General features: G+C 42.2%; 1 protein-coding gene across 1 annotated transcript in view; it reads left to right on the top strand.

Annotated features, from left to right (window-relative positions):
- The window catches only part of SNAPC3 (small nuclear RNA activating complex polypeptide 3), a 451,523-nt gene that overhangs the window by 250,396 nt on the left and 175,439 nt on the right, over positions 1–25,688 (top strand). The window contains exon 5 of the mRNA XM_044061357.1: positions 14,379–14,528. Coding sequence (XP_043917292.1) covers positions 14,379–14,528 — 150 coding nt within the window. The remainder of the gene's footprint in view (positions 1–14,378; positions 14,529–25,688) is intronic.

The following is a 25,688-nucleotide window of genomic DNA, read 5'->3' as shown; positions in this document are numbered from 1 at the left end:
CAACCTGCATCCAATATGCTGACGACTCTACTATTATCTGTTCAGCATCTACCTCTTCAGAGCTACTCTCTCTAACTCAAACTACCTTCAACACTGTAGAAACTTGGTTTACTAGACGTTACCTTCTCCTTAATGCTAAAAAAACTAAACTTCTCCTTTTCACTCCCACCAGTCGAACCTCCCCTTCAAATTTCAACATCTTGTCTAATGATACCACTGTCATAACTCCTGACACAACAACTAAACTGCTAGGTATAACCATTGATAACAATCTCACTTTTGATCAACACATCAATAACATCATTAAAACTGTTAACAAAAAAATAGGTTCTCTTTACCGTATTAAACCATTTCTTACACCTTCCTCCAGAGCTACTATCGCCCACTCCCATCTGATATCTACTCTCTTTACGCCTCACCCATTTTCAGTAACCTTAAGAAGGCTAACCTAAATAAACTAGCAACTTGTTACAATAGCATTGCCCGCTTTGCCACCAGTAACCCTTTCAGAACACATCACTGCCACAACCTACAACTCCTAGGCTGGCTTGAGCTCCAAAACTGTCTTATGATCTCACAACTTACTATTGCCCACAAGATACTTTACCATCCTGAAAACACCCCAATACTATCACAGCTGTTAGTCCCTTATAACAATCTTACCTCCCTTCGATCTTCTTCTAAACTCATGACCAAATCTGTAAAATCCCACAACTTAGCTGGAGACTCTCTGTTTGCTAATACTGTAGGTAGGACATGGAATCTACTACCCACAGATATCACTCTAACCTCCTCCTTACCACTCTTTAAACAAAAAATCAAGCAGTACTTCCAAAACCACTGGCTTTGTTCATGCAGGACTCCTGACTAACCTTCAGCACATCTCCTACTCAACCTTAACTTTCTTTCATTAATTAATACCTATACTTACTATACTATACTACACTTACTATTTTCTTTGGTCTTGCCCTACTCCCCCTACTCAACCTTAACTTCACTCTTTGACTAATATCTATAGTTACTTTTTCTTTTTCTCTTGCCCTGCTGTTCTCCTCTTATCCTCTGACTCACTCCTACTTTCTCTCCACCACCCTCTCAACTATCTCCCTAACTTGTCACTTTACTTGACTACTGTTTTCTCACTCTTTCCCTCTCTTGTATTTCTACATTAATTCCTTCACATCTCCTGCTTTACATCTCTCTCTTTGACATTTTTCTAAAACTTATAGCTAATCTGAGCTTTTTAATATCCACTTTTAATGACCTAGTACAATTTTTACATTTTTGCTTCTAGTGCCTTAGGTTTTTTTTGTGTTGTACTTATTACTAAATGTATATTGTTAGTATGCTTAAATTTTGTGTGGAGCTTTTCTCCCCGGGCCTCTACTGAAAATGGACATGTATCCAGCTAGACTAGCCCGGTTAACAAATGGAAAATAAAAATGTAATGTTGGATTGATTGCTGTACAGAAAACATACGTGATGTATAATGTTTGTAACAGAGTACATGCTTGGCATAATGGTTAAGGTGTTTACTTTACAGACTCAAGGTGCAGGGTTTGAGTCTCGCATGGAGTAATTGGCTAGGCTTAAAATGACCTACAAGGGCAAGTTAGCCTAGTACTAATATATGAACCTATATTTAATATGGTTTGTTTTCTTTTATATGAATGTATGCTTGCCTATGTCTTAAGTGATAATTCAGTGAAGGTGTTGAATATTGATCAGTGCACTACTTCAGTAAACAAATATAAATAAATGAGTAAATTAAAAGACACAGTGGTCTTATTAGTATGAATAACTGCATAGCACTAGTTATTCATTTATTTTGAGCCTGAACAATTCACTAATGCAGAGTGCTACTGAATTGCTTCAGAGGATGTACTTTACATTACCCTAGGTCAGTCAAAAGAAAAAATCTAGAAGAAGGGCCTGGTAAAAAGAATGAAACACTCCTATTTTTTGAAGTAGTGAAAAAAAAAAAAAAAGCATCACAAGACCACCAGCACATACTAAGGAGGGGCACAGGACAACAAGTCAAATTTGAGCACTTGTAAGTATGCAGTAGATTATGAGATGTGCAGTTAGATGTATGTGCTTTGACTTGGTTCCCTCTTTTTTTCTTTTCTAATGAAGTTTCAGTAAAGAGGCAAAAGTGCTCAAATTGGGCTTGTCATGTATTCTTTCCACAGTGTGCCAAGTGGAGAATGTGGCGACTGTGCATAGTGATGTCCTTTCACATTGTCTCTTTGATTTAAAGCACCATTATAGTGACTTTGTGCCCCTTCTGACATTATGACCTCTTCTCCAGATTGAGATTTCTTTCTATAAAGTGTAAGAAAAAAAATAATATATGAACCCCCTGACAAAACACTCGAGTCATGACATTGTAAAAGTATGGAGTAGTGTATAATGTTTTAGTACATTTTCATCTGTTTTATTTGTTTTAAGGTACATTAAGTATGTTAGTTCTAAAACCCATTGTACTGCATAGAGAAGGTAATTTTACATGCTGACAAATACCATTTTAAAACAGTTATATTTATTAGTAGTAGATTGTAGTGCACAAATACAAACATTGGTGAACTTAGGTTCATAGATGTGTACTAGGCTAATGGCCCTGGAGCCTTTGCAAGTCTAGCCCATAGGATTACCCTGGCATCTTGTCACCCGACCTTCGTTCCCAGTGTCTCTGTCGAGTAGAGCCACTGGAGTGATCCCCGGGGTGAATTTTCTATTTCCTATCCACTCATCAGGATTTCTGTTGAAGAGGGACAATGAGGTGCTCTGTTTGACATGTATGGGAAGTCTATTCCATAGCATGAGCAGTCTCTGGGTTACGAACCTGTCCCTCCAGCATATTCAGTTGATTGTGGTAATGAGGTAGAGGTCTCTGGAGCGTGTGGTGCGGAAGGATTGGGATTTCTTTAGATGTAGCATTTCTAAGAAAGCTGGGTCAAACATGGCTTTGTAAGTCAAGCAGAGAGCGCTTCTATGTAGGCGATATGAGATAGAGAATAGTTGGAGTTTTTTGAATTTGTCCATATAGGACAAGTGTTTAAGGCCTAGGATCTGCTTTGTGAGGTACTTTTGTGGCCTCTCCAGTTGTTGCAGGTGTCTAGTGAGGTACATGCCAAGTGGGGCATTGTACTCAATGACTGGCCTAATGAGAGAAGAGTAGAGGGAGACAATGACCTCTTTCTTCCTGGATGCAAAACCCTTAGTAATGAGATGTCACATCAAAGGACTTTCTGACCAAAGTGGCTATGTGGTGGTCAAAAGAGAGGTTACAACATGTGTTCCCAGATTTCTTATAACACCTTCTGTGTTCAGTGGACTACCATTGATGTGGTAATTCATGGGAACCAGGTTTTTCCCAAAGGGAATGACAACACTTTTTTGGCATTGAGCTTAAGGCCATGGTTCTGACACCAGTCGTTGGTCTCAATGAGGCCTTTCTGTAGGATGTCAACATCACTTGGGGAGTTTATAATAGCTCCCAACTTGCAATTATTTGCCAACTTTGTCAGCCAGAATCCCTTCGTGTTGGCCTGGACTTCAGAGAAGTAGATACCAAACAAGAGATGACCCAGGACCGAACCCTGTGGGACTCCACTCGTGACTGGTCAGCAGTCTGACTTGGAGTCAGCTACTTTCACACTGTGGGTTCTATATGTGAGCCAGTTTTCAACCCACCTAGTGATATATGGGCTGATGCCTAGTTTAGTGAGTTTTTCTATTATTCCTGAGTAGGGAATGGTATCAGAGGCCTTGGCCAGATCAAGGTAGGCTGTATGATCCACCTTGCCTTCATCCACAGCTCTGGTGACTATCTCAAAGAAGTCGACCAGGTTGAGCAGGCATGATCTGCCTTTCACAAAACTAAACTGTATGGGATCCAGAGTTTGGAGATTCCCTATAGCCTTGTTTATTAGGTCCATTATGATGTGTTCCATAGCTTTGCATATCAAACTCATCAGGCTAATGGGATGGTGGTTCCCAAGGTCTGTAATCACTCCTCCTTTGTGGAGAGAGATGACTGTAGCAGTGCACCATTCGGTAAGGACAAAGCCTGAGGTGAGGCTGTGGTTGAACAGGGCACACAGGTGAGGTGCCACTTCACTCTGTAGTTCATGTAGAACACAGCCAGGGATATTGTCAGATCCCATAGAAGCTGTATTCTTGGCCTTGGACAGTACTGTTTTAACCTGTGCAGCAATAATACTGGGTGCCTGGCAAATCTACTGGTGGTGTAATTGGTCCTTGGTTTGGGGGGGGGGGGGTAAAGTTGGCTCTGAATCTGTTGGCCAGTATATTGGCAATATTTATTGGCTTGATATAGGAGGTACTATTGTGCAGTAGCTCAGAGCAAATCTGGGTATTGCTGTGAAGATTCTTTACATAACTATAGATGGCCTTGTGGTTGTCTTTACCATCTGCTGCAATCCTGTTTTCATAGCTAGCTTTAGAGGATTTGATGAGGGATCTCAACTTTTTGTTAAGGCTGATAAGGGAGATGTTCTTCATCTCACATTGCTGCAGTCCTTACTTATGGGTAGTCCGCTGTCCTCGGTCAGCCCGAATACCAAAGTATTAGGCTGACGTCGGTCATGGGCGCTCAGATCTGACATCAGAGCGTCAGGGTATAAAAGCGCATGACCGACGTCATATCCTCAGTCTTTTTTGCCGCATGGTCCGATGCAGAAGCAGCGTTGCAAGTGCCGTTCGGCGTTCTGAAATTTTCGAATTCCGAGTTTCAGACCGAAACCAAGTTGGGCTAAGTACCCCGTTGGGGAATATTTTTGTTTTTTCTTGCCTCAGTTAATTACCGGATGTCAGAAAAAGTGAATAATTGTATTTCTTGTGGGAAACAGATACCGCATAGGGATTATCACTCTCTTTGCATTCCTTGTTTGGGACCGGACCACGACGAGAGTCGGGTGTCGGTTTTGTGCTAGGTTTAATAAGCGCACTATAAAAAGGAGGTTAGATTGTGCTAGGTTAGTCTTTGGTAAGCGGTGTAATTATAATATGCCGTCGGATCCTCCGGCGCCCGCTTCCACGAAGAAGCGCAAAGACAAATCCTTGAAACCTAGACAGGTTGATTCGTCCGTTTCGGACACCGGTCCTGCAGAAGCTACAGTAGAGCAGGTGGATCCGGCTGAAGTTTCTGTTGAGTCTCAGGGGGAAACTTTGATTTTGCAGGATGTGGCCTCCCAGGAATCAGGTCAGGCTGAAGGGGCCTCTCAAGTTACTGTTCTCCCTTCTATGCCTAAGGTGGTTAGGCCTTCTGCTTCTATTTCTAAGGCTTCTTCTAAGGGCAGGTCTGTTTTGCCTTCCTCTGGTGTCCCTTCAGGGTCTGTGCCTAAAAAGCACATGCTTAAAATGGCAGAAGATTTGATTACTTTAATTAGAGGTTCTATGCCCCCTCCTGATAAGAGGCCTAGGGTGGAGCCAGAGTTGGAAAGTTTGGATCAGGCCTCAGATGACTCAGAGTCTTCTGCTGAAGATATTCTAGATTTTCATCCTTATTCGGATTCTGATGCAGAGGATTCCACTCCTTCTGCTTCTCCTCCAGAGGATTTTTCATTTTCAGAAACTCTGCATTCCATGAGGGAGCATTTTAAGTGGGAAGGACAGGATTTCTCTGATTCACGGAAGAGGCTTAGGGAATTCTTGTTTTTACCACAGCATAGACCCTTGGCTATACCTCCTGTTTTGGATGTTGTTCAAGATGTTTTCTCGGAGGCTTCCCTTAATCCAGATTCTTTGCCTCCTGCGCCAGTTAAACCGGACAGATATTACAGGGTGCCTGAGGCTCATAAATATCTGTATAAGAGTCCTAGGGCGGACCCAGAAACTATTAGTCAGGGGCCTAAAGGTGTTAGAGCCTCTGTTGTAAAGAATCCGGTTCCTCTAGATAAGGAAGCTCGAGCTTTGGATAGATGGGGTAAGAAGGTGTATACCTCTTCTACTTTAGCAATGAGGGCTTTAAATTGCCAGTTTCATATGTTGAAGTATCAGAATTTCCTCCTTTCTCAGCTAAAATCTAAAGTGGATGCTTTGGCAGAGGGTATAGAGTGTAAAGAATTGCAGGATTTAGTACATGTCTCGGAACAGGTGGGTAAGCATTCTTTGCAATGTAGTTTTGATGCTGTACAGGCATCTTCTAGGGTGGCTGCCACTGGTTCAGTTCTTCGTAGGCACGCCTGGCTTAAGGATCAGAATTTGTCCGAGCATGTTAAAACTAGAATTCTGGATGCCCCTTTACAGTCTGAAGTTTTGTTTGGTCCTCCTGTGGAGTCGGTTTTGAAGAAAATGGAAGACAAGGCTAAGTCTATGCAGACTGTTAAAGATTTTTTGCAGGTGCAACCTCCAAAGTTTAGTAGGAATTGGCCTACTAAGGGGTGGACCTACCCTTCTTCTGATTCTCAATCTAGGGGTAGATCTAGACGTGGCAGGGGCAGAGCTCACAGTACATTCAGGCCTAGAACTTGGAGTTCACCTGCACAATCTGCAGGTGAGGGCAGGGGCCAGTCCTTTCATAAACAGGCCCAATGACCTGCATTTTCAGCTGCCAGATTCTTCTTGCCTGGCAGCTCCTTTGGGAGGAAAGTTAGCACTCTTCAAGCAAAACTGGCTTTTAGTCACCCAGGACAAATGGGTATTGGACATTATAAACCGAGGCTACAAGTTTTATTTCCATACATTGCCTCCTTTCAAAGGCATGCCAGACGTTCCTCCTCGGCAAAGGATAGAGGCTCACAAGCAGATTTCTTTGCTTCTTCAAATAGGAGCTATACAGCCAGTTCCTCTGTCAGAAGTGGGACTAGGATTTTATTCTCGCCTGTTTCTAGTACCAAAGAAAGGGAACACGTGGAGACCAATTTTGGATTTATCTATCCTCAACACTTATCTGGACATTCCAAAGTTCAAAATGCTGACGTTACAACAGCTTTTACCTCTGTTGGGAAAAGATCACTGGATGGTAACTCTGGATCTCAAAGAGGCTTATCTTCATGTTCCTATCAGGCCCAGTTGCAGGAGGTACCTGCGTTTTGGCTGGAAATTTACATTATCAGTTCTCTGCATTGCCCTTTGGCTTATCTACTGCGCCCAGAGTGTTCACAAAGGTTCTGGCTCCAGTGATTGCCTTTTTCAGGTTAAGAGGAATACAGATTTATCCTTATTTGGACGATTGCCTGATTATTGCACAACACAAAGACGAACTTCTTCATCATCTTCAGTATGTGATGGTAGTGTTAAGATGCCTAGGGTATTCTGTGAACGAAACAAAGTCCAGTCTAGTACCCTCTCAGGACATGTGCTTTCCGGGTGTGAGACTGAATACAGCTTCCCAGATGGCCTTTTTGACCCCGGACAAACAAAGAAGCCTTTCTCTTTATTTCCATCAAATGTCTCTACAGTCCGGGCTGACTGCAAGGACAGTCCTTCAAGCCTTGGGGTTCATGGCATCTTGTATTCTGGTGCTTCCCAATGGCAAACTGCATATGAGGAAGCTTCAATGGTATCTCAAAAATGTATGGACACAACACTGCCAAGATCTAGACACTGTCATTCCGATAATACCTTGCATTCAGAAAGAATTTTTGTGGTGGGCTCAGGAATGTCACCTAAACAAGGGACTCTCTGTGACCCGACCAGAGGCGAGTCAGATACTAACGACAGATGCCTCGGACAAGGCTTGGGGAGCACACCTCAATGGAAAATGGGTGCAAGACATGTGGCCTGTCAGACTTCAGCATTTGCATATCAACTTGAAGGAGATGTTAGCAGTTCAATTTGCATTGATGGCTTTCAGGGATTTACTTCACCCAGGACAGGTGTTGATTCAAACAGACAACACTACTGTCATGTGGTACATCAACAAGCAAGGGGGAACCCATTCGTACCCTCTTTGCAGGCAAGCGATGATCTTGTGGGAGACTGCTCTCAGTTTACACCTCAATCTTCAGGCAAGGTTTCTACCAGGAGCACAGAACCCCTTAGCAGATGTGTTGAGCAGACAAATTGTGGATACTCACGAGTGGAAACTGGATCCTCATGTGTTTCAAAAGTTGACAGTGTTATGGGGGACTCCAGACATAGATCTGTTCGCTTCTCCACTAAATTTCCAGTTGCCAAAGTTTTGCACAAAAATGTTTCATCCCACAGCTTGGAAGGTGGACGCTCTATCATTCAGTTGGAGCAATCTTCATGTCTATGCCTTTCCACCTCTGCCTCTCATTCCCAAGGTACTCCTGAAGGCCAGAATAGACAAGCCATCCATGATTCTGATAGCGCCGGATTGGCCTCGACAGCACTGGTACCCACTACTGAGCAGTTTGGTACGGGAGCCTCCATGGCCTCTGCCTTTAATTCCGCATCTTTTGTCTCAGGAGGGCAATCACTTCCTCAATGTCAAGATTCAGTCTCTACATCTCACAGCTTGGCATATTCTGTTTTAGACCCTGGAGGGTCTCAGCTTCCACAACAAGTTTTGAATGTTATTTTGGAGGCCAGAAGGCCTAGTACAAGGAAAGTTTACGCAGATAAATGGAGGAGATTTTTTCTTTGGAGCAAAGCGAAGGACTTTGATGTTTCCAAGCCTGATTTAAGTGCTTCTCTTCAATATCTTACTGAGTTATTGGACAAGGGTTTGTCTTTCTCCTCGATAAAGGTTCATGCTGCAGCCATTTCGGCTCACTATGACTGTGACCCTCCTTTATTTTCCCATCCTTTGTTTAAGCAATTTCTTAGAGGGGCAAAGAACATAAGACCCCCGTAGAGCTCCTACTCCTGCTTGGGATCTCAATTTTGTGTTGGAAAAACTTACTCTACAACCTTTTGAGCCTGCAGCTACTGCCGAGTTAAAGTATTTATCATGGAAGACTGCTTTTTGTTGGCCATTACCTCTGCAAGAAGGGTTTCTGAATTACAGGCCCTTATGGCAGTGGAACCTTTCCTGATTTTTCATAAGGATAGGGTATCTTTGCGTACTAATCCTTCCTTTATGCCTAAAGTGGTTTCTAGTGTGGCCTTGAACCCAACTATTCATTTGCCTACTTTTATGCAAACCCCCAAAATAAAGGGAGAAGATTTTGCATACTTTGGATATTCACAGACAGTTACGTTATTATTTGAGCAGAACCAAGGGGTTCAGGCAGTCTCAGCAGTTGTTTGTTTCTTTTGCTTTGGGTTCTCAGGGAAACCTGTTTCAAAACAAACTATTTCTAAATGGATTGGGTTTTGTATTTCTTTCTGTTGTTCCCATCATGGTAAGGAGGTTCCGGCTGGAATCAGACCTCATTCCACTAGAGCTACTGCCACTTCTACTGCCTTTCTAAGGGGGGTAGCTACAAAGATATTTTGGAAGCAGCCACTTGGAGTTCAGTACATACTTTTTCCAAGCATTACCACCTTCCTCTTTATTCTAAGTCTAGGGCTGGATTTGCCTCTGCAATATTACAGGGCATTTTAGCAGCCCCTAATGCTTTGATTTTGCCATCCTCCCTTTACCTCTGCTTTGGGATTCTACCCATAAGTAAGGACTGCAGCAATGTGAGATGAAGAACATAGTACAGTTTTGTACCTACCATAAATGTAGATGTTCGAAGATCCACATTGCTGCAGTCCAATTTACCCTCCCTCCTTCCCCTCTGTAGTTTGGCATGGTAATATGGTTTGGGTGATGGTTGTTGTTGGGCATGTTTTTGGGAGGTATCCTGTTGGGGCCTTCTGACATCTGGGGCAAGAAAAGACTGAGGATATGACGTCGGTCATGCGCTTTTATACCCTGACGCTCTGATGTCAGATCTGAGCGCCCATGACCGACGTCAGCCTAATACTTTGGCATTCGGGCCGACCGAGGACAGCGGACTACCCATAAGTAAGGACTGCAGCAATGTGGATCTTCGAACATCTACATTTATGGTAGGTACAAAACTGTACTTTTTTACAGTCTTGGGACTTCACCTTATTCTGCATCAGTTTCCTCCTCCTGTTGTAGAGTTTGTTTATGGCAGAGGACCACAAGATTGGCTTCCTTTTTTTGGAGGAGAGCATTTTGGTTCTATTGGGTATGGTGAGATCCATGCATTTGTGTACTTGTTCATACAGTGCATTGATGTGTGATTCAGTGGTCATGTAACTGTTCTCCATTTGCATGGGTGCCGTGAAGTTAGCCACCTGTGTTTTTAGGAGCCCAAAGTTATCTTTGGAGAAGTTTTTCATGGTGGTTACCTTTGCTGGGGAGGTGGGAGGGATGTGCATTTCCAAGGTGATTAGTTTGTGGTCTGATCTAACCAGGGAGGAGTTGACTATTGGTGTAGAGGAACGGTCACCCATGTTAGTAATGACCAGGTCAAGGATGTTGCTACCTCTAATAGGGCTAAGAACGAGCTGGTCTAGGCATTGGAATTAATGAATTCCAGGAAACGTTGGGCAAGTGTATTGGTACACGAGTAGTTTTCCCAGTTAATGAAGGGGTAGTTGAAGTCGCACAGTATGAGAGTGTTAGGTTGGACCCTAATATTCTCCAGGGTGCTTAGGAATGTGGAGTGCGAGTCCTGGGACATGGTTGGGGACCTGTAGCAGGCTATAACCTGAATCGCTGTCTTGCCTAATGTTAGCTGCACCTGAAGTATCTCTGATGCGTTATGTTGGGCTACCAGTCTGGAGGTGTGTGCATCCTTTATGAATATGGAAACGCCACCACCTTTGGAGCTTCGGTCCAAGTTCTGCTTTCTGCTGCTTTAAACCAGGTCTCTGTTACAGCACAAATGTCGATGTTCTCCATTTTAAGGAGTGCTTTGAGCGAATGCATTTTGAGATTTAGACTTCTAGTGTTGAGCAGCATGACCCTCAGATTGCATTTGTTTGTAACTGTTATGATGGTAATTTGGTCTTTGGAATAGCACCTAAAAAAGGCACTATAGGGATGGCAAGAGGCTTGGCCAGTATTCGGAAGCCCAGGGGTGACAGATGCAGGCCATCTCTGGCAAGGCATCGAGGTCAGTCAGTCATGTCACCCCAGGCAGACAGATATCGGATCCCCTTAGAATGACACCAGAAACTTAGCCAATTGTTGAAATCAATCATTTTCTGCTTGTACTGTGGTATCCCTCTGGGTGATGGTAGGATGCTGCTCAAGGCTAGGGTTATACTCTCCTGGATTACATAATCCGAGAGCTCCTCCATGTCTCTTTTCGTGTAGTCCAAGAAGATACGTCTTGGGTCATTCACACCCACATGTACAATGACAGAGTCATATTTGTACCTGTTGTCGAGGGACCTGTGTGTGTGTGTTATGTAGTGGATCCTGGCACCTGACGGGCAGCTGACTGTTACTTTCTCCTTAATCAACCTAGTGAGTGGGACATCAGTATGCCTCACTATCGAGTCACCTATGACTAGTGTGTTGGGCATGCTGCTTTGCCTTAGGAGCTTTGGTTGAATAGCACACTGTTTAGGAGAGTTATGTGTCTTGTGGTTAGTGTTGTGGTGGTCGAGTGCATCTCTGCCTTGGAGGTCTCTGCTGTTTGGGTAGAATTTTATTGAGAGCCTCGACGAAGGTGGGTGTGTGGTTTGTGTTTTTATGTGAAGGTAGTGCTCTGGTGTGTGTTCTGGAGGGCTGTGTGTTCCATGTGGAGTGTTGGGAGATATGAGCAGAGGGTTGTCAGTGTACATGAGGCAGTTGCTGCATTGCCTCAGGGACCCCCAAGTTCACCAGTTTAATTGGAGAAAGCACAGAGACCTGACCTTTAGAAATGCCTGGAGGGGTGGGCATTAATAATAAGTACTGGAGCTGTTTACTTGTAGAACGTTTAGTTCTGGTAGCACTTTGCTACAAGAAGTCTAGTAAAGTGCTAGATTAATAAGCTAGTACAAGTGCAGGAGAGGAGAGAACTAGCAGATCTAAGGGAAAAAATTGAGGAGCAGACTTTGGCACCACTCAGAAGCTTACAGTCCTGGATTACAGCAAATCTGTGTCTGGATTAGACTAGTTACAGGAAAGGCAGGAAACAAGTGGAGATGCGGGCTTTTAATCCAGAAAGATGGAAGAGATGGAAAAAACTGTCCAAACAGCCAATAAATTACAATTTCTGGGCCAGAAACCACTCTTCTTGTGGTAGATAGGCCACCTAGTGCTCATACCTCTCAAGTGTACCTCATTACGAGGAACGTACCTCATTTAGGGTCTTAAAAAGTTAATGTTCCTCGAAGTTCCTCAAAGTTCCACATTGAAAGACTCTGTCACATATTCAGTGTTAGGAATTTTTTAAGGGAAATACATTGTAAATAGAAATGAATCATATTAATTCATTAAAAGATCTTCTTTATAAGTAAAACCAGCATATTTTAACCATCCTATGACCTTCCTAGTTGAAGTTGTTAGTAAGCCATTAGTATGTGGTAGTGCTTTCCACTCCCACTGATAAGGTAGAAGGCTTCCCTCCAACACAGAAAGTCTTGGTGGGCTCAGAAGCTTACAAACAGTCCTAGATACAGCAAATCTGTACCTGGACTAGACGAGTTACAGGAAAGGCAGGAAACAAGCGCAAGTGCGGACTTTTAATCTAGAAAGTTGAAAGAGATGAAAAAAAGCTGCCCAAACGGCCAATAAACTAAAATTTCTGGGCCAGAAACCACTCCTGTTGTGGTAGATAGGCCACCCTAGTGCTTACCACTTTCACTAATAAGCTAGAAGGCTTCCCTCCAACACAGAAAGTCTTGGGGGGGGGGCTCAGAAGCTTACAAACAGTCCTGGATACAGCAAATCTGTATCTGGACTACTTACAAGAAAGGTGAGAAACAAGCACAAACGTGGGCTTTTAAACCAGAAAGTTGAGAGAGTTGGAAAAACTCTCCAAACGGCCAATAAACTACAATTTCTGGGCCAGAAACCACTCCTCTTGTGGTAGATAGGCTACCTAGTGCTTACCACTCCCATTGATAAGCTAGAAGGCTTTCCTCCAACACAGAAAGGCATGGGGGGCTCAGAAGCTTGAAAACAGTCCTGGATACAGCAAATCTGTATCTGGACTAGACTAGTTACAGGAAAGGCAGGAAACAAGCTTAGAATTTTTTTTTTTTTTTTTATATATACAGAAAACCAGCTAAAACAGCACTAAAAACAATTCAACTGTGGTGTAAGCTAGCACACTTGAGTTTATATCAATATTAAAGCAAGTACAGTTTAAATAAATGTAATTTATTCAAACTGCGTTCTGAACTGAATTCAGTTATTGTTTTATTCGACTCTGAATAGTTAAATAGTGCCAGAATATATACTTATCAGCCGAGAAGCACACTCAGAACACAAGGAGATTCTAGCAATTTTCTTTTTTTTTTCTTTCTTTTTTTTTTTTTTTTTTTTAAGTAAAGTGGAAAGGGAGAAAGGAGGAACAGAAGATAATTGGTTATGAGTGTAAGTGGGTTGGTCTTTTCAAATGTTCTCTCTTTATTAGGCAGAATGAGCTAATGACACTAAATTGGAAGGTGTCCTAGATCAGATTTACAGTAGGGGAGGGAAACTGCAAAGCCACCCAGTATAAGAACAAGATGCCAATAGGGAGGACAAGTCGGAAACTTATTACAGCTATTAGCTACAGTAGTTTAGGCAGAAAACACTTCAGAAATGTTTATCACAGCAGAAAAACAGCCACTAAATGAAAGTTTTAAACAGATAAAGGAGCAAGGAGACTCTATAGAATGCTTTTAACTGCAAACAAATCAGTTGTATGATACACTCCTTGGCAGGAAATCAGAACAAACAGATGTTTAACAAATGGAGAAAATTTCCAGTTAATACCTTGCACACAGTGCTCTGTGTTCTCTATCAGCAGAAGATAGCTGCCAGAAACACAGGAAACTCGACAAACAAAACAACCAGTCTTGGATAACAGCAGGCCTCTAGCCAGACTATGCTACCTGACAATGAAAAATACAGTTAAAACAGTACATAAATGCAGGTAAACAGTAAAAAAGCTTTATAAAAGTGCAAATCTAGTAGATTAGCTGTTTAGCACAATTATAGGCATTAAAAAGTGCAATTAAATGAAATAAATGTAAGAAATAACTTATTCTGCTCTGGGAGTTTTACGGAATTTCTGCTTTGTCCCAGTGATGAATCACCACACTCTACAGCCTAGCAAAAACAAATTTGATTCTGCTTTTTTGTGCTTCTGTTTTTAAGTTTGATCATTTACTATTCATTTTGCTGAAAAAGACTGACCAGTATACATTTTAGTTAATTGAATAGTAACTCTATGGTACATAATGGGTTCTGCTGGAAACCATTTTATTTGTGGTCAGTTCTTAATGAGTAGTATTTATTTTCTTTTACTATTAGTGAATTTATTGTTCCTTTTTCTCAGCACAGGGAGTATAAGCCATATCAGACTTGGCTGGTTTTAGGGAGCCAGAAGTTGACAGAGCTACGTGATGCCATTTCTTGTGTTAGTGATCTTCAGATCAGTGGCGAATACAGTAACAATCCAGACATGGAACCAGAAAACCTCAGCAAGGTAAGAGTTTCTAGGCTATTAGCTGTGGAAAGTAAACTAAAGAAAGTAGCAGCACTAAAGAAAATGTCACTATAATCAGATGGTCTTTTTTTTTTAATTTGTAATTATGTAGTCATTACTAAATGATTTTTGTTCACTGTGTAGTGCTTTAATGGCAAAATGGTGGTGTGCTACAGGTGATGTGCATCAAACTTATGTAACTGTTTTACAGCATGTGTTTTATATTGCTGTTTTGGTGGAGGTGGGGATTGTCCTTGGTCCTGAGTAGATGTTTTCTGCATTCTGGATGCAAGTTCGTCTGAGACTGTTGAAAGTTTTATATGACTTTGAGTTCTGCATTCACTTCCTTAAAATGGATTAACTAAGACTCCATTTTAGACATTTGAACCTTCTCCTTATTTTGCTAATGTTTCTTGTGTCAAACGTTTTACATTCTTGCAAACGTGGCAGCACAAATCATCATCAGCTCATTGTTAAGGAACAGATAAATAGCCTGGATGTATTTAACAGAAAGAAATCCCAAACAGCTGCTGCTTTTTGAGAAAACACTGCCCCAGATGACTGGATAGAGATTCTAAAGAACAGAAATTGGGTAACATATTTTAATGTAATAATCCTTTCTGGAAGCTCCTAAGGCAGTTATTATCTTTTATGTGGGGTTGTATGAGTGAGCAGTGAGAGGAGCTGCAGCTTTTAAATATAGCTGCAATAAGGAGGCATTATTGATCAGTTGATTATATGGCTTTCTGGCACTAAATTTGAATCACGTTGTAATAGTTATACCATGTGGGTGGAGTTGTAAGGTCATTGAAGTTAATTTTTATGCAACTACTACTTACTACTGACCAGTGAAGTGGCTGAAATGTATCCCCTTTATTGCAGACAGTTTCAAGAAGATTGTGCTCTGTAACTGTTCTTTGCTAATTTTGCTGCCTGATTGTTAAGAACTGTGCATTCAAAATTATATGACATATCCTTATGAAATTTTCAGAAAATTATATTGGGGCAAATTCCTGTAATTTGAAGACATAGTGTTGTGAGCTTCACTGCTTCAAATGTAAAGGAGCAGCTCCATTTTGTATTTTAATGGCATGTTTGTTTTGTGTGCCCTTTTTACACTGCAGTGTTAAAGTGGAAGTTTCATTTTATACAGAAATGAACAGTCTTTTTTTTAATGTCTTCCTTTAGCTGCAGTTTCATCCCAGTAGTGAGATATCCCATCTTAGGGGCCTGGACAGGTCATGTCCCTTGCATAGGTTAATGACTTGGGTGGCATGGTGTTCTATTATACATCCCATGTTTTTAGTATTACCAGTTCTCACAGCTAAGTGTCATTCACCTCTGAATTTTTATTGTGTTTTAGTTTGTTCTTCTTAACATTGTTTTATTTTTTTATTGTTGTTAATGGATTGTACTTTGTGAGTACTACAGGAAATGTGCTTTTTGTAGATGACCTCAAAGTATTTTCTCACACTGTGTGCTTTTAGGACTAGACCATGAAGTTGATGAACATCACCATTGAGATTTATTTAAACAAAAAAGGGGCGTGGGGGACAGGTGTACATTATTAAACAAACATTGACATAGCTGAAAAGCATATTGAAAACTATAAACCAGAACTGTTTGTAAGAAATGTTGTGTATGGAGAAGGAATTAACCATTATTCACAAGTCAGTGAAATCCACCAAATAAGAAAAAAATGTCTTCAGCATTCTTCAAAAGAACTTATTTAACCTGGCACAGTGAGATAAGTTAATCTTGTGACAGGTATATGCAGTCTACCCTTGAAGTCCTTGTTGCAATCTGTACAGTACCTATATCAGTAATTGGTAATGGCCACCATATACCTTATTCACAAGCAACGAGAGTAGGCATTTTTATCACTGACAACTTGGAATGCTGTACTGATTGTCTGATTTGTATTCCATTTTATATGGGACCAGTTCACCAACCATTATTATTATATTTTATATTTTTTCAGAAATATTTCAGGTGCAAGCAACAGTATTAATATTTTGGATTCAAGAGAGACTACATTTCAAATGTTAGCCTACAGTTTTTATTTTGGTACCTTTGAAAAGCTAAAATTGATCTGATCCTGATGTCTTTAACTGTGCATATTTGCATGCACCAAGGTTAGTGGATTACAGTCGTATAACCTTAAGGACATAAGTCTTCCTTCCTTTGAGGTAGAACATGAAGATTCTGATAAACTGGAATCTTCTGTGGGTACATGAAGATTTATTTTTATCATTTTAACATTTTGTTTACATGAGTTACTTTTTAGGGTAATTTTCAGTGTTAAATGTTTACATAGCAGGAAACATTAGCAGTTAATAAAGTCATATTAATTTATAACAGAACTTCTGTCTGTGTGTAGCTAGCGCTGGTGGCATAGAGGGTAAAGTCATGACTACGTCTCGTGACACAAGTTCACTTAGTGGCTTGGGATGTAACGTAGCTGGCAGGAGAAGATGTGTGTGTCCATCCAGGGATAGGAAGGAGGAGCAGAGCTAGCTACACACTGCCACAGGCATTGGAGGAGGGGTAACAATGCAAATAGGCAATCTGGAATTGGCATTAAGCTCACCAAACCACCTATTGGTGTTGAGCTTCAGTGAGGTTGTACAGAAGGGTGCATGCATATGAGTAAAACATCTGTGGCCTCCTTGGAGATACATATTGCCTGTCTTCCTGCTTAGGAGTGGGGGTTGGCAATTTCAGATGTCATTACTGCTGGGATGCCAAAAGAGTGTCAGGCAAGCTCATGGCTACTTGAATGGCAGCCTCTCCACAGCACTATCTCACAAGTCTCTGTGACATTGCTGTCTAAGAGAATGAATGGGCCAAGTCCATTTGGTGGGAATCTTGATTGAAGGCAGGCATGGGGACAGTCTGTGTAGAAACCTTTTAAAATATGGTGTATAAACTGTACTACGAATAGCCAAACTAGGATTTAACTGTAGGACTGATACATGCATTTGATTTCCCCTTTTTCTTTGCATGAATCATGCAGTACAGCACCATCTTTATAATTAGTTACTACTACGTTTGTTCTTGCTTTGTTACTTTTAACAGTTATGACAACGCAGCATACTAATGTATATTTCTGGCAAAGTATTCATTACAGTTTGTGTAGTGTAGTAAAAGTGTATGTTTTGAAGGTGAAGTGCTCTTGTTTTACAGCCAGCACACACAGTCTTCATGAATCTGATACAGTAAGATACAAGGTGCCATTTTTTCACTGTGCATAGATAATTCAGCTTCTCTGGATTCTTTGTCTAGTACATTAAAGTAAGATAAAGATATATAGGAAGAGATTAGATCATATCCATTGTCTAGATTTTATTGGCACTTTCCTACGTATAAAACCTATTCATAATAATTTGATTAATCAAATTCAAGAATTTTAAAGGAACACTTTCTTGAAGATAAAAGGAAGAAAAAAAAGTTCGGTAGAATCATGAAATGGGTACAAAGGAGGAACACTTTTTCAGATATGTTTTATAACATTTTGGGGAGACATTGTAGAGATATGACAACAAGTTAAAGCCAATGAATTGTTTTCCGAGAAGAAATTATACCGAGTGAAGCTTGCAGCTGATTTTAGTGAAAATTACATTAAACTTTATTAAGCAAAGTTAAATGCAATTGTATTTTTTTTCATAAATGAAACATTTATGAAGGTGCTGCTGTGCTGTACTGGAACCAAAGTCTTCTTAAGACACAGTCTTGTTGGCTGTTTACTGCTGAATCAGAGTCTGGTTATAACACAGAGTTTTGCATGACTATCTGCAGTCTGTTTAAAACACAGAGCCTTGCAAACTGCACTGATGAGAAAATATACTTTGCTTACTATTTTACTGCAAGCATAGTTACTAATAAGTAACTTATTCTTATAACAAACGACATGTGCTACCGCAACAACTTGTCGTTTATCTGTCTAAAATTTACTTCATGGTCAGCATGGATGATTATATCTGCTTCTCCTATACAATACCTCGGAACAAGTGTGTTCCTACCAATACCTCTAACACAGTTTAGTTTACAGTTCTTATATACTCTTTTAGTCACGCACTTTAGATCCTGTCTTCTTCCTTTTGTAAGGAGCTTCTGTGGGAAAGCATGTAATGTCTGTTTTTAGAGCTTCCTGTTGTCCTTTTGTAAAACCATTTAATATTTACTTGCAAGCACCTCTGCTGATGTGAGAATGCACACAATATTTGCCTTTCAGAATTGTTTTTCTGCTGATTCTATAAAAGGCCATGTCCATTTATCTGTGAAAAAGTACATCAAGCTTTTTCTAATATTGTGACCAGGGAATATCTTGTAAAAAGCAAGTACAGCTGATTTATAAAAAGCATGTCCATTAATAGATGTTCCTTGTTTTTCACTTATTTCAGCCAGAGCCATGTCACAAAATAAGGATGCCAATTTTATACCTACATTCAAGCAAACTTTTTATTCTATGTTTTTATTTTTCAGCGTATTTATAGTAAATTTTATTATAATCTTTTATTCACTGTTTAACACACTCTAAGAATAAATTCTGTGGTTCTCATAAGTTTTATGTATAAACTGTATAGCATGTAATGTAGAACATAAATTATATCAGGTGTATGACTGCTTTCAGTGGAACATGTAACAAATGTGTTAGAAACTGAACTTGCCAGTCTTTTCAAATATACACACACTGCCATCAGTTCAGATAATGTATTACCTATTGTGGATAGTAGGTCGTTTAACCCCCCCCCCCATCCCACCCTAAGGTAACAGACTTTCAAAACAGGATGGATGTCAACATCAACAGAATGGTTTGGAGGGACACTTATATCTTGCAGAAGATACCGCTGCTGTGGAACAGACTCCCCATCCACATAAAACAAAGTTCATCCTTGTCCTTATTCAAGCGCAGTTTAGATCTACAGAGGGGAGACAGTAAATTTACCCCAAACTGCCCTCTTTGCTACTGATGGACAGAGGCAGCTCCTAAATGCTTTATTCCATGCACATGTCCCCTCAAATTATCTATGGCATGACCCTACTTATTATCATTAGGGGTTATATATAAGTATTGGCCATGGAGTGGGTAAGGCCAGTCTATAACCAAGTGGGATAGGTTACTTTGAGTGCAAAAAATAAAACCGTCTAGGCTTAAAATGTCCTGCAAGGTCAGCTAGCTTAGTACTTGTGTCTGAAACAATGATATAGCCACCTTTGATGACACTTTAATTTATTCCATTGATACAAGAGACACTGTGGTAGTTGTGAATGCAGAGCATGTAGTGAAACCAACTAAGATCAGGCCTCAGATGATCTCAGAATGCAGCTTGAACTGAAAAAGCTGGAAGACTTCCCAACTGCAGGTTGAGTGCAAAGTGGTCAAGGGGCCACTTGATGTGCACAGTTTGGCAAAAATGAACTCCCCGATCACTGTTTTCTGGGTCTGTGCCATATCATTAAACAGCCACATTGTCGAACATCATCTCATCGACAGTGCATGCTATTGATCCCTCCTCCACATCCTGCTAATTATATATACCAACTCCAAGATCGCACATCGGTAGGGAAAAGGCCAAATTTCCTGATCCCAGCCGTAACGCGATCTCAGTCCGAACAGTTCAACGGCCTGCATTGTCGATGAGAGGATACATTCGACAGTGTGGTCATTTGATGATATAACGTAGACCTGTGTTTTCCATAGGATTTCACCACTGGTGTGGTTATAAAGTGTGCACCAGCAGGGATTCCTTTATTTTGTGAGCTTTCTCCTTTCTTCCTTATTCATGTTTGTTTGACTGTGGAGCATTTATGTTTGTGAGTGTGGGGTGCTTACTTACCACATTGGTGATGTGGAGGGGGATACTTGTCAAAATGTTTACATTTATTTTTTTTCCCATTGGGTTGATTTCCCAACTAGATGTGCTAGTGAAGTTGATTCCTTGCCGTGAATCATAGTAGCGCCAAGCTGAGACTGGAGACGAGACACCTTGTAGCAGCTAAGAGACTTGATTAGATCTGCAAAGAGATGAGGGAGAGAATATAGAAAGAGAGCGCAAGAGCAATGATACTGCAGCAGAGGAACAGAAGTGACAGCACAAAATCTGGTCATTGTGAGGGAAAGAGAGAAAAGATGCATCTTGAGAGAGAATTTCTTGCATTTTGCCAAGGGCACATGAGTGTGTGGGGTAAAATTGAACCCTGAATTTGAGTCATTGCTACATTGTTGTATTATAAGGTAAGGGATGACTTTGATAGTTTAAGTCCGCCATTTGAATGTGTGTGTGTGTGTATTCGGCACACATCGGACAGTGAAAGGTAATTTTTAAATTCTCTGCTCTGGGTAAGGTAATGCTTGCTTTTTCAAAAAAAGTAGAAGTCTGACTGTTTAGATTGTGGTGAGGTTAGGTGTGCTTTTTAAATTCATTAAGCTTACATCTGAAGCGTATAGAAAAAAAAGATTAGAAAATATAGGTAGAAATTAAGAAAGTCCATGATATTCATTGCTGGAATAAGCGCATACTTTAATAGTTAGGTGAAGGAATGTCCATTCACTACTGTTAACATTTTTGGGAGACTTTATAACAAGGCAGCAAGCTCTCAGTACTTTGCTTGAAGACTTGAAAATCTGGTTAACAGATGGAGGTTGTAACACTGCTGAGGAGATGGTTAAAAAGGGAATATTCTGTCTTGCTTTCAGGGTACAACTGCACAAAGGGGTGGTATGCAGCATTAAACATGGGAATAAGGGAATCCATTAGGAGATGGTCTAAACTTTCAGCTCCAGTTCCATAGTTAGAGGGGAAAAAACAAGGGTTCCGGTATACAACAAGGTCTTTGGTTTAATGTGCCCAGTGTAACATGGAGTGTGTATGAGCCAGGTATGCAAAAAAAAAAAACAGGGTAGAGAATAGAAAATATGAAGGAGCTAACAGCAGTAACATTACAGCAGTGGTGGGTGGTCTTGAAACCACATTTGCTGCAGATTATCACAAAGGCCTGTATCCCCTCCCCGGAGAGGGTAGAAAAACTATTGATAAGAGGGATGTTGCACCAAACAGAACTGTTATTAATCCTGCAGTTGTGAATAGCATTATTTACTAGGGCAATATACTTCACTTGAGGCTGTGAGAGGAACATCTTTTCTTGTGTCATAGTTAGGATTCATCTGGGCTACTAAGGGGATAGGGATGTTAGGGGGTGGCACTGTTTAATAATAGCCTGGAAGACATTCCAGTAGCAGATTACTTTGATGAACTGAGTATGTTACGTACATGCATATAGACATAGAAGTACTCACATTATGAAGGAAGTGTGGGGTGGTAGTCAGTACGTTCACCTTCAACAGAGGCTATTGATGTAGCTGCTCCAGAAAAGATATATATTGTAAAAATAAGCTTGAATTTTGAACAGCAGTTGTCAAAAGGTACTGATCTCACTCTTGAAGAGGTTACTGTAGAGGAAGAGTGGGTCGGTAGCAGCAAGCCTCAGTTTGAGACACATTTTTCAAAAAATACTAGACTTCCATTGGAAAGGGAACTGTGGAGGGTTACAGAAAGCTGAGATGGGCACAGTTTTTGAAATTCCACCGTACAGAACTTGGGAGAGGTAGCTAAGGAGGATTCTGATTCTCAAAGGCCAGAAGTCTGTATGCTAGGACAAGGCCACATAATTGGACAATGGCTTCTAATGGAGGAGTTAGAGGGACTATTGATTCAGCAGTTGGTACTTTCAAGAGCCTACTTTCAGGCAGTTAGTGCCATAGCTTGTGATGCTCCTTTTTCAGGCCATTTGGGCATAAAGCATGCAAAAAAATGTGCAAAAAATGTTATTAGCCAAGTATTGCAAAACTGAGAAGGGTACTGCAAGACATGTGAGCAGCACCAAAAAGTCGACATGTCGGGAGACCTAGCTAAAGCTGCTTTGGTCCTGTTGCTTGTTTATGAAGAACTGTTTCAGAAGGTAACTGTGGATATTGTGGGAACTCCCAGTACTCACCATCCACAGAGGTGTATTTTGATGGTGGTAGGTTATTTTGCTAGGTACCTTGAAGCAGTGGTTTTGTCCTCTGTTGAGTTAGGAAAAGGTGCCAAATACTGTTAGAAATTTTCACCAGGGTAAGTTTTCCCAGGAAATACTGACAGAGAGAGGTTAACTTCACAACAGACCTACTGACTTGTTTGTGGAAAAGCTGTGGGGTAAAACAGTTGAAACCTTTCCTTATCCTGTACATGCAAATTAGTGGGTAGAAAGGCTTAAGTCTACTGCCAAGACCATGCTTGGAGCATTTACAGGCAGTATAGGTAGGTGTGTAACAAGTCCCTCTCAATTTCCTCTTTCATACTGAGGCAAGTGCCAAGAATCCACATGATGTTATGTAGTCCTATCTCGCCTACATTCTTGCCCGTGGGTTTGGAGCCGAATATCGGCTCCGACTCGGCCGATTATACTAACTCAAAGTCTTTCATTGGCTGGGCTAAGCAGGTATCCTATGGTGCACTGCTCCATATCCCCAGATCTCGTTTGCCGCTCGTGTAGCTCGGACATGGTCTCGCTTGGCTGTGGTTAAGTACCCTCTTTTTCTTGACTAAGAAAAGTTTTGATTCATATAAAAAGCTATTTTCATAGCTATTTGTCTAGTGTGTCTCAAATTGTCTAAAAGTTGTCTAGTTTAGGATTGTGTGATTGTTGTGTGGTATCCCTCTTACTGTTCCCTCGGGCTAGGCCCGTTTCAGTTAGAGGGCCTAGTTCTCCTCTGTGCCTTCTGTGTCAGTAGGTCCAAACCGTTTAGATTAGAGGTTTTGGCTACCCTTCCTTGTGGTTTGCTATCCCTTTTTTAAGTGTGTGCTAGTTTTTGGTGTGGTTTGATCACTGTTTAGTGTTGGTTACTGCTAGAGTCATTCCCGCCTTTAGAGTGAACTCCTGTATTTGTGAAAGTCTTGGTTTTGCGTTGTGAGCTCAGTAGTTAATATGTCTAAGGATACCAAGGAGCACAAACCTTCCGGTTTTAAAAAGTGCTCGAAATGTGGGTATAAAATGTCCATTACCGATGGGCATTCTATTTGTGTCTACTGCTTAGGAGCCATCCATCTGCAGGAATCATGCAGTTTTTGTTATGCGTTTAGCCCAAGAGTTCTCCAAGAGAGAAAGAATAAGCTAATCTTAAAGGGACTTTTAAAACCCTCTTTTGAAGAGGCTATGGATTCTACTTCTAGCGGTAAGTCTGAATCTGGCAAGTCAAAGAAGAGATCTCTGGCTCCGTCAGCTTCATCAGAGCCCTGGAGAAGATATCTAAAACTGCATCGACGACCTCAGCTCCACTGTCCTCGGGGCCGCAGGAAGGATCGGTATTGATGGAACCGGCATCGGCTCCAATTGTATTCGAACCTTCTAGGAGCCGATCGCCCAGTCTCAGACCAGCTTCTCCTGAGAGGAGATCGCATTCTCCATCCCTGTCCTCCAAATCCTCCAGGACCTTTTCAGATGTGGATGTGGATAGGGTGGTTCAGAGGCCCCTCCAGTCACCGGTTTTGGCAAAATTGTTTTCGGCTCCAACCCAGTCGGCTCCGGAGCCTGTCCCGATCCAGTCTTCGATCATTCCTCCTCCTAGCGCATCTCTGTCTTCAGAGCCGGAGTGTTCGGCACCGCGTGATGTCTCTAGGCCAGCTCCGATGCCCCATTCGGCTCCATCGGTGCCGGCATCGGCTCCGACCCCATCGGCTCCGTCCTCGGGGTTTGGGACTCGGGATTCTTCGGTCGGTCCCGAGACGGACATCTCGGGGCTTACTTCGGCTCCGAGCCTCCCTCTCGGTGCATCGGCTCGGGGAACTCCAACCCCCGTCATGGCCTCTGAGACTGGTCGCTCCTCTGATTCGGGGGGGGCTGGCCTTCGAGGCTATGAGGACCGCACTGGCCAGATCGTCATCTACATCTGGTGGGTCGGTCGCTCTGTCCCCCTCCACTCCGGTGAGAGCTTCTGATCACCATCCATCCATGGACAGTGGAGCACCAGGGCCTAGGGGATACCCCCATGAGTGGTCCCCATATTTCTGAGGGTCCCTCAGAGTTTGTGCCTGAGGAGCCCCCCAGAAAGAAAACGTGCAAGAGGAAGCACATAGACTCCCAAGATGAGTCCCTCACCTCTGATACTGACCTCGAGGAATCTGAGGGGGTTCCCCAAGTCATCCTCTGATGATGTTTCCTTCTCCGATATCCTTTAGATACTGAAACAAAGAGGTGACTGGCCTTCCAGAGCCCCTTCCAAGGAGGAGTCAGTATTCCTTAAGGCTTTTGGTGCTCAACCCTCCGCCTCCTGGGAGTCTCCACCCTTCAAACTCCTTGACCTCATTTGTCGAAGGGTGTGGGAGAACCCCGATTCTGTGGAGCCCGTGCCCAGGCATCCCAAGTTTCTTTCCACCCCCCAGGGCAAAGAGTTTCTATCTAAAGGAGTCCCTGTAGATGCCATGGTGGTGGCGGCAGCCACCCAAAAGGAAGTAGCAGAGTCTTCTTCATCCGTCCATCCTCCTAACAAGGACTCTAGGACCATGGATCGGTACGGGAAGCATACCCTCTCGTCAGCAACCTTCACATTACGGTCACTGAATTACTTGTCTCACTTCCCTCTGATCCAGCGAGATCTCCTCAAAGAGTTAGGAGATACTCTTGCGGGTAACGTACCTGAGGCGGTGGCTCAGACGGTTAACGCCCAGGTCTCTACCCTCAACTCTATCATTAACTCATCCATGCGGCTCATTTCGTATGCAGCCGAGGGAGCCAGTAGGGCAGCAAGCTCAGGGGTCGCCCTTAGAAGGCAAGCCTGGCTGCGCCTGTGTCACTTTGCGGAGGCCTTCAAGTCTTCCTTCACTAACGCCCCCTTTGATGGTTCCTCCTTGTTTGGGACCAAAGTGAAAGACACCTTCACCAGGTGCGAGCAAGAGGGAAAGACCCTGTCTGCCGTAGGGGTCCGTTTTTCCCTTCCTTCTAGGCCTTATCCCAAGGCCCAGTGGGGGGGGGGGGGGTGTGGTTCAAGAAATCACAGATGTTTTTCCCTGCCGCACAAGGTAAACCCCCTTCCAGAGGCAGGGGGGGGGGTTATTCAGGGAGACGTTGCCCCAGAGGCAGAGGGGGCCCCCGCAATTCGGGAGACCGCAAATCTTTTCA

This window comes from Protopterus annectens, chromosome 2.part0, assembly GCF_019279795.1.
Source record: "Protopterus annectens isolate FY-2018-M chromosome 2.part0, PAN1.0, whole genome shotgun sequence".
Taxonomy (NCBI): Eukaryota; Metazoa; Chordata; order Ceratodontiformes; family Protopteridae; genus Protopterus; species Protopterus annectens.
The sequence above is the reverse complement of the archived record's forward strand: the minus strand, read 5'-3'. Positions and strand labels throughout refer to the sequence as shown.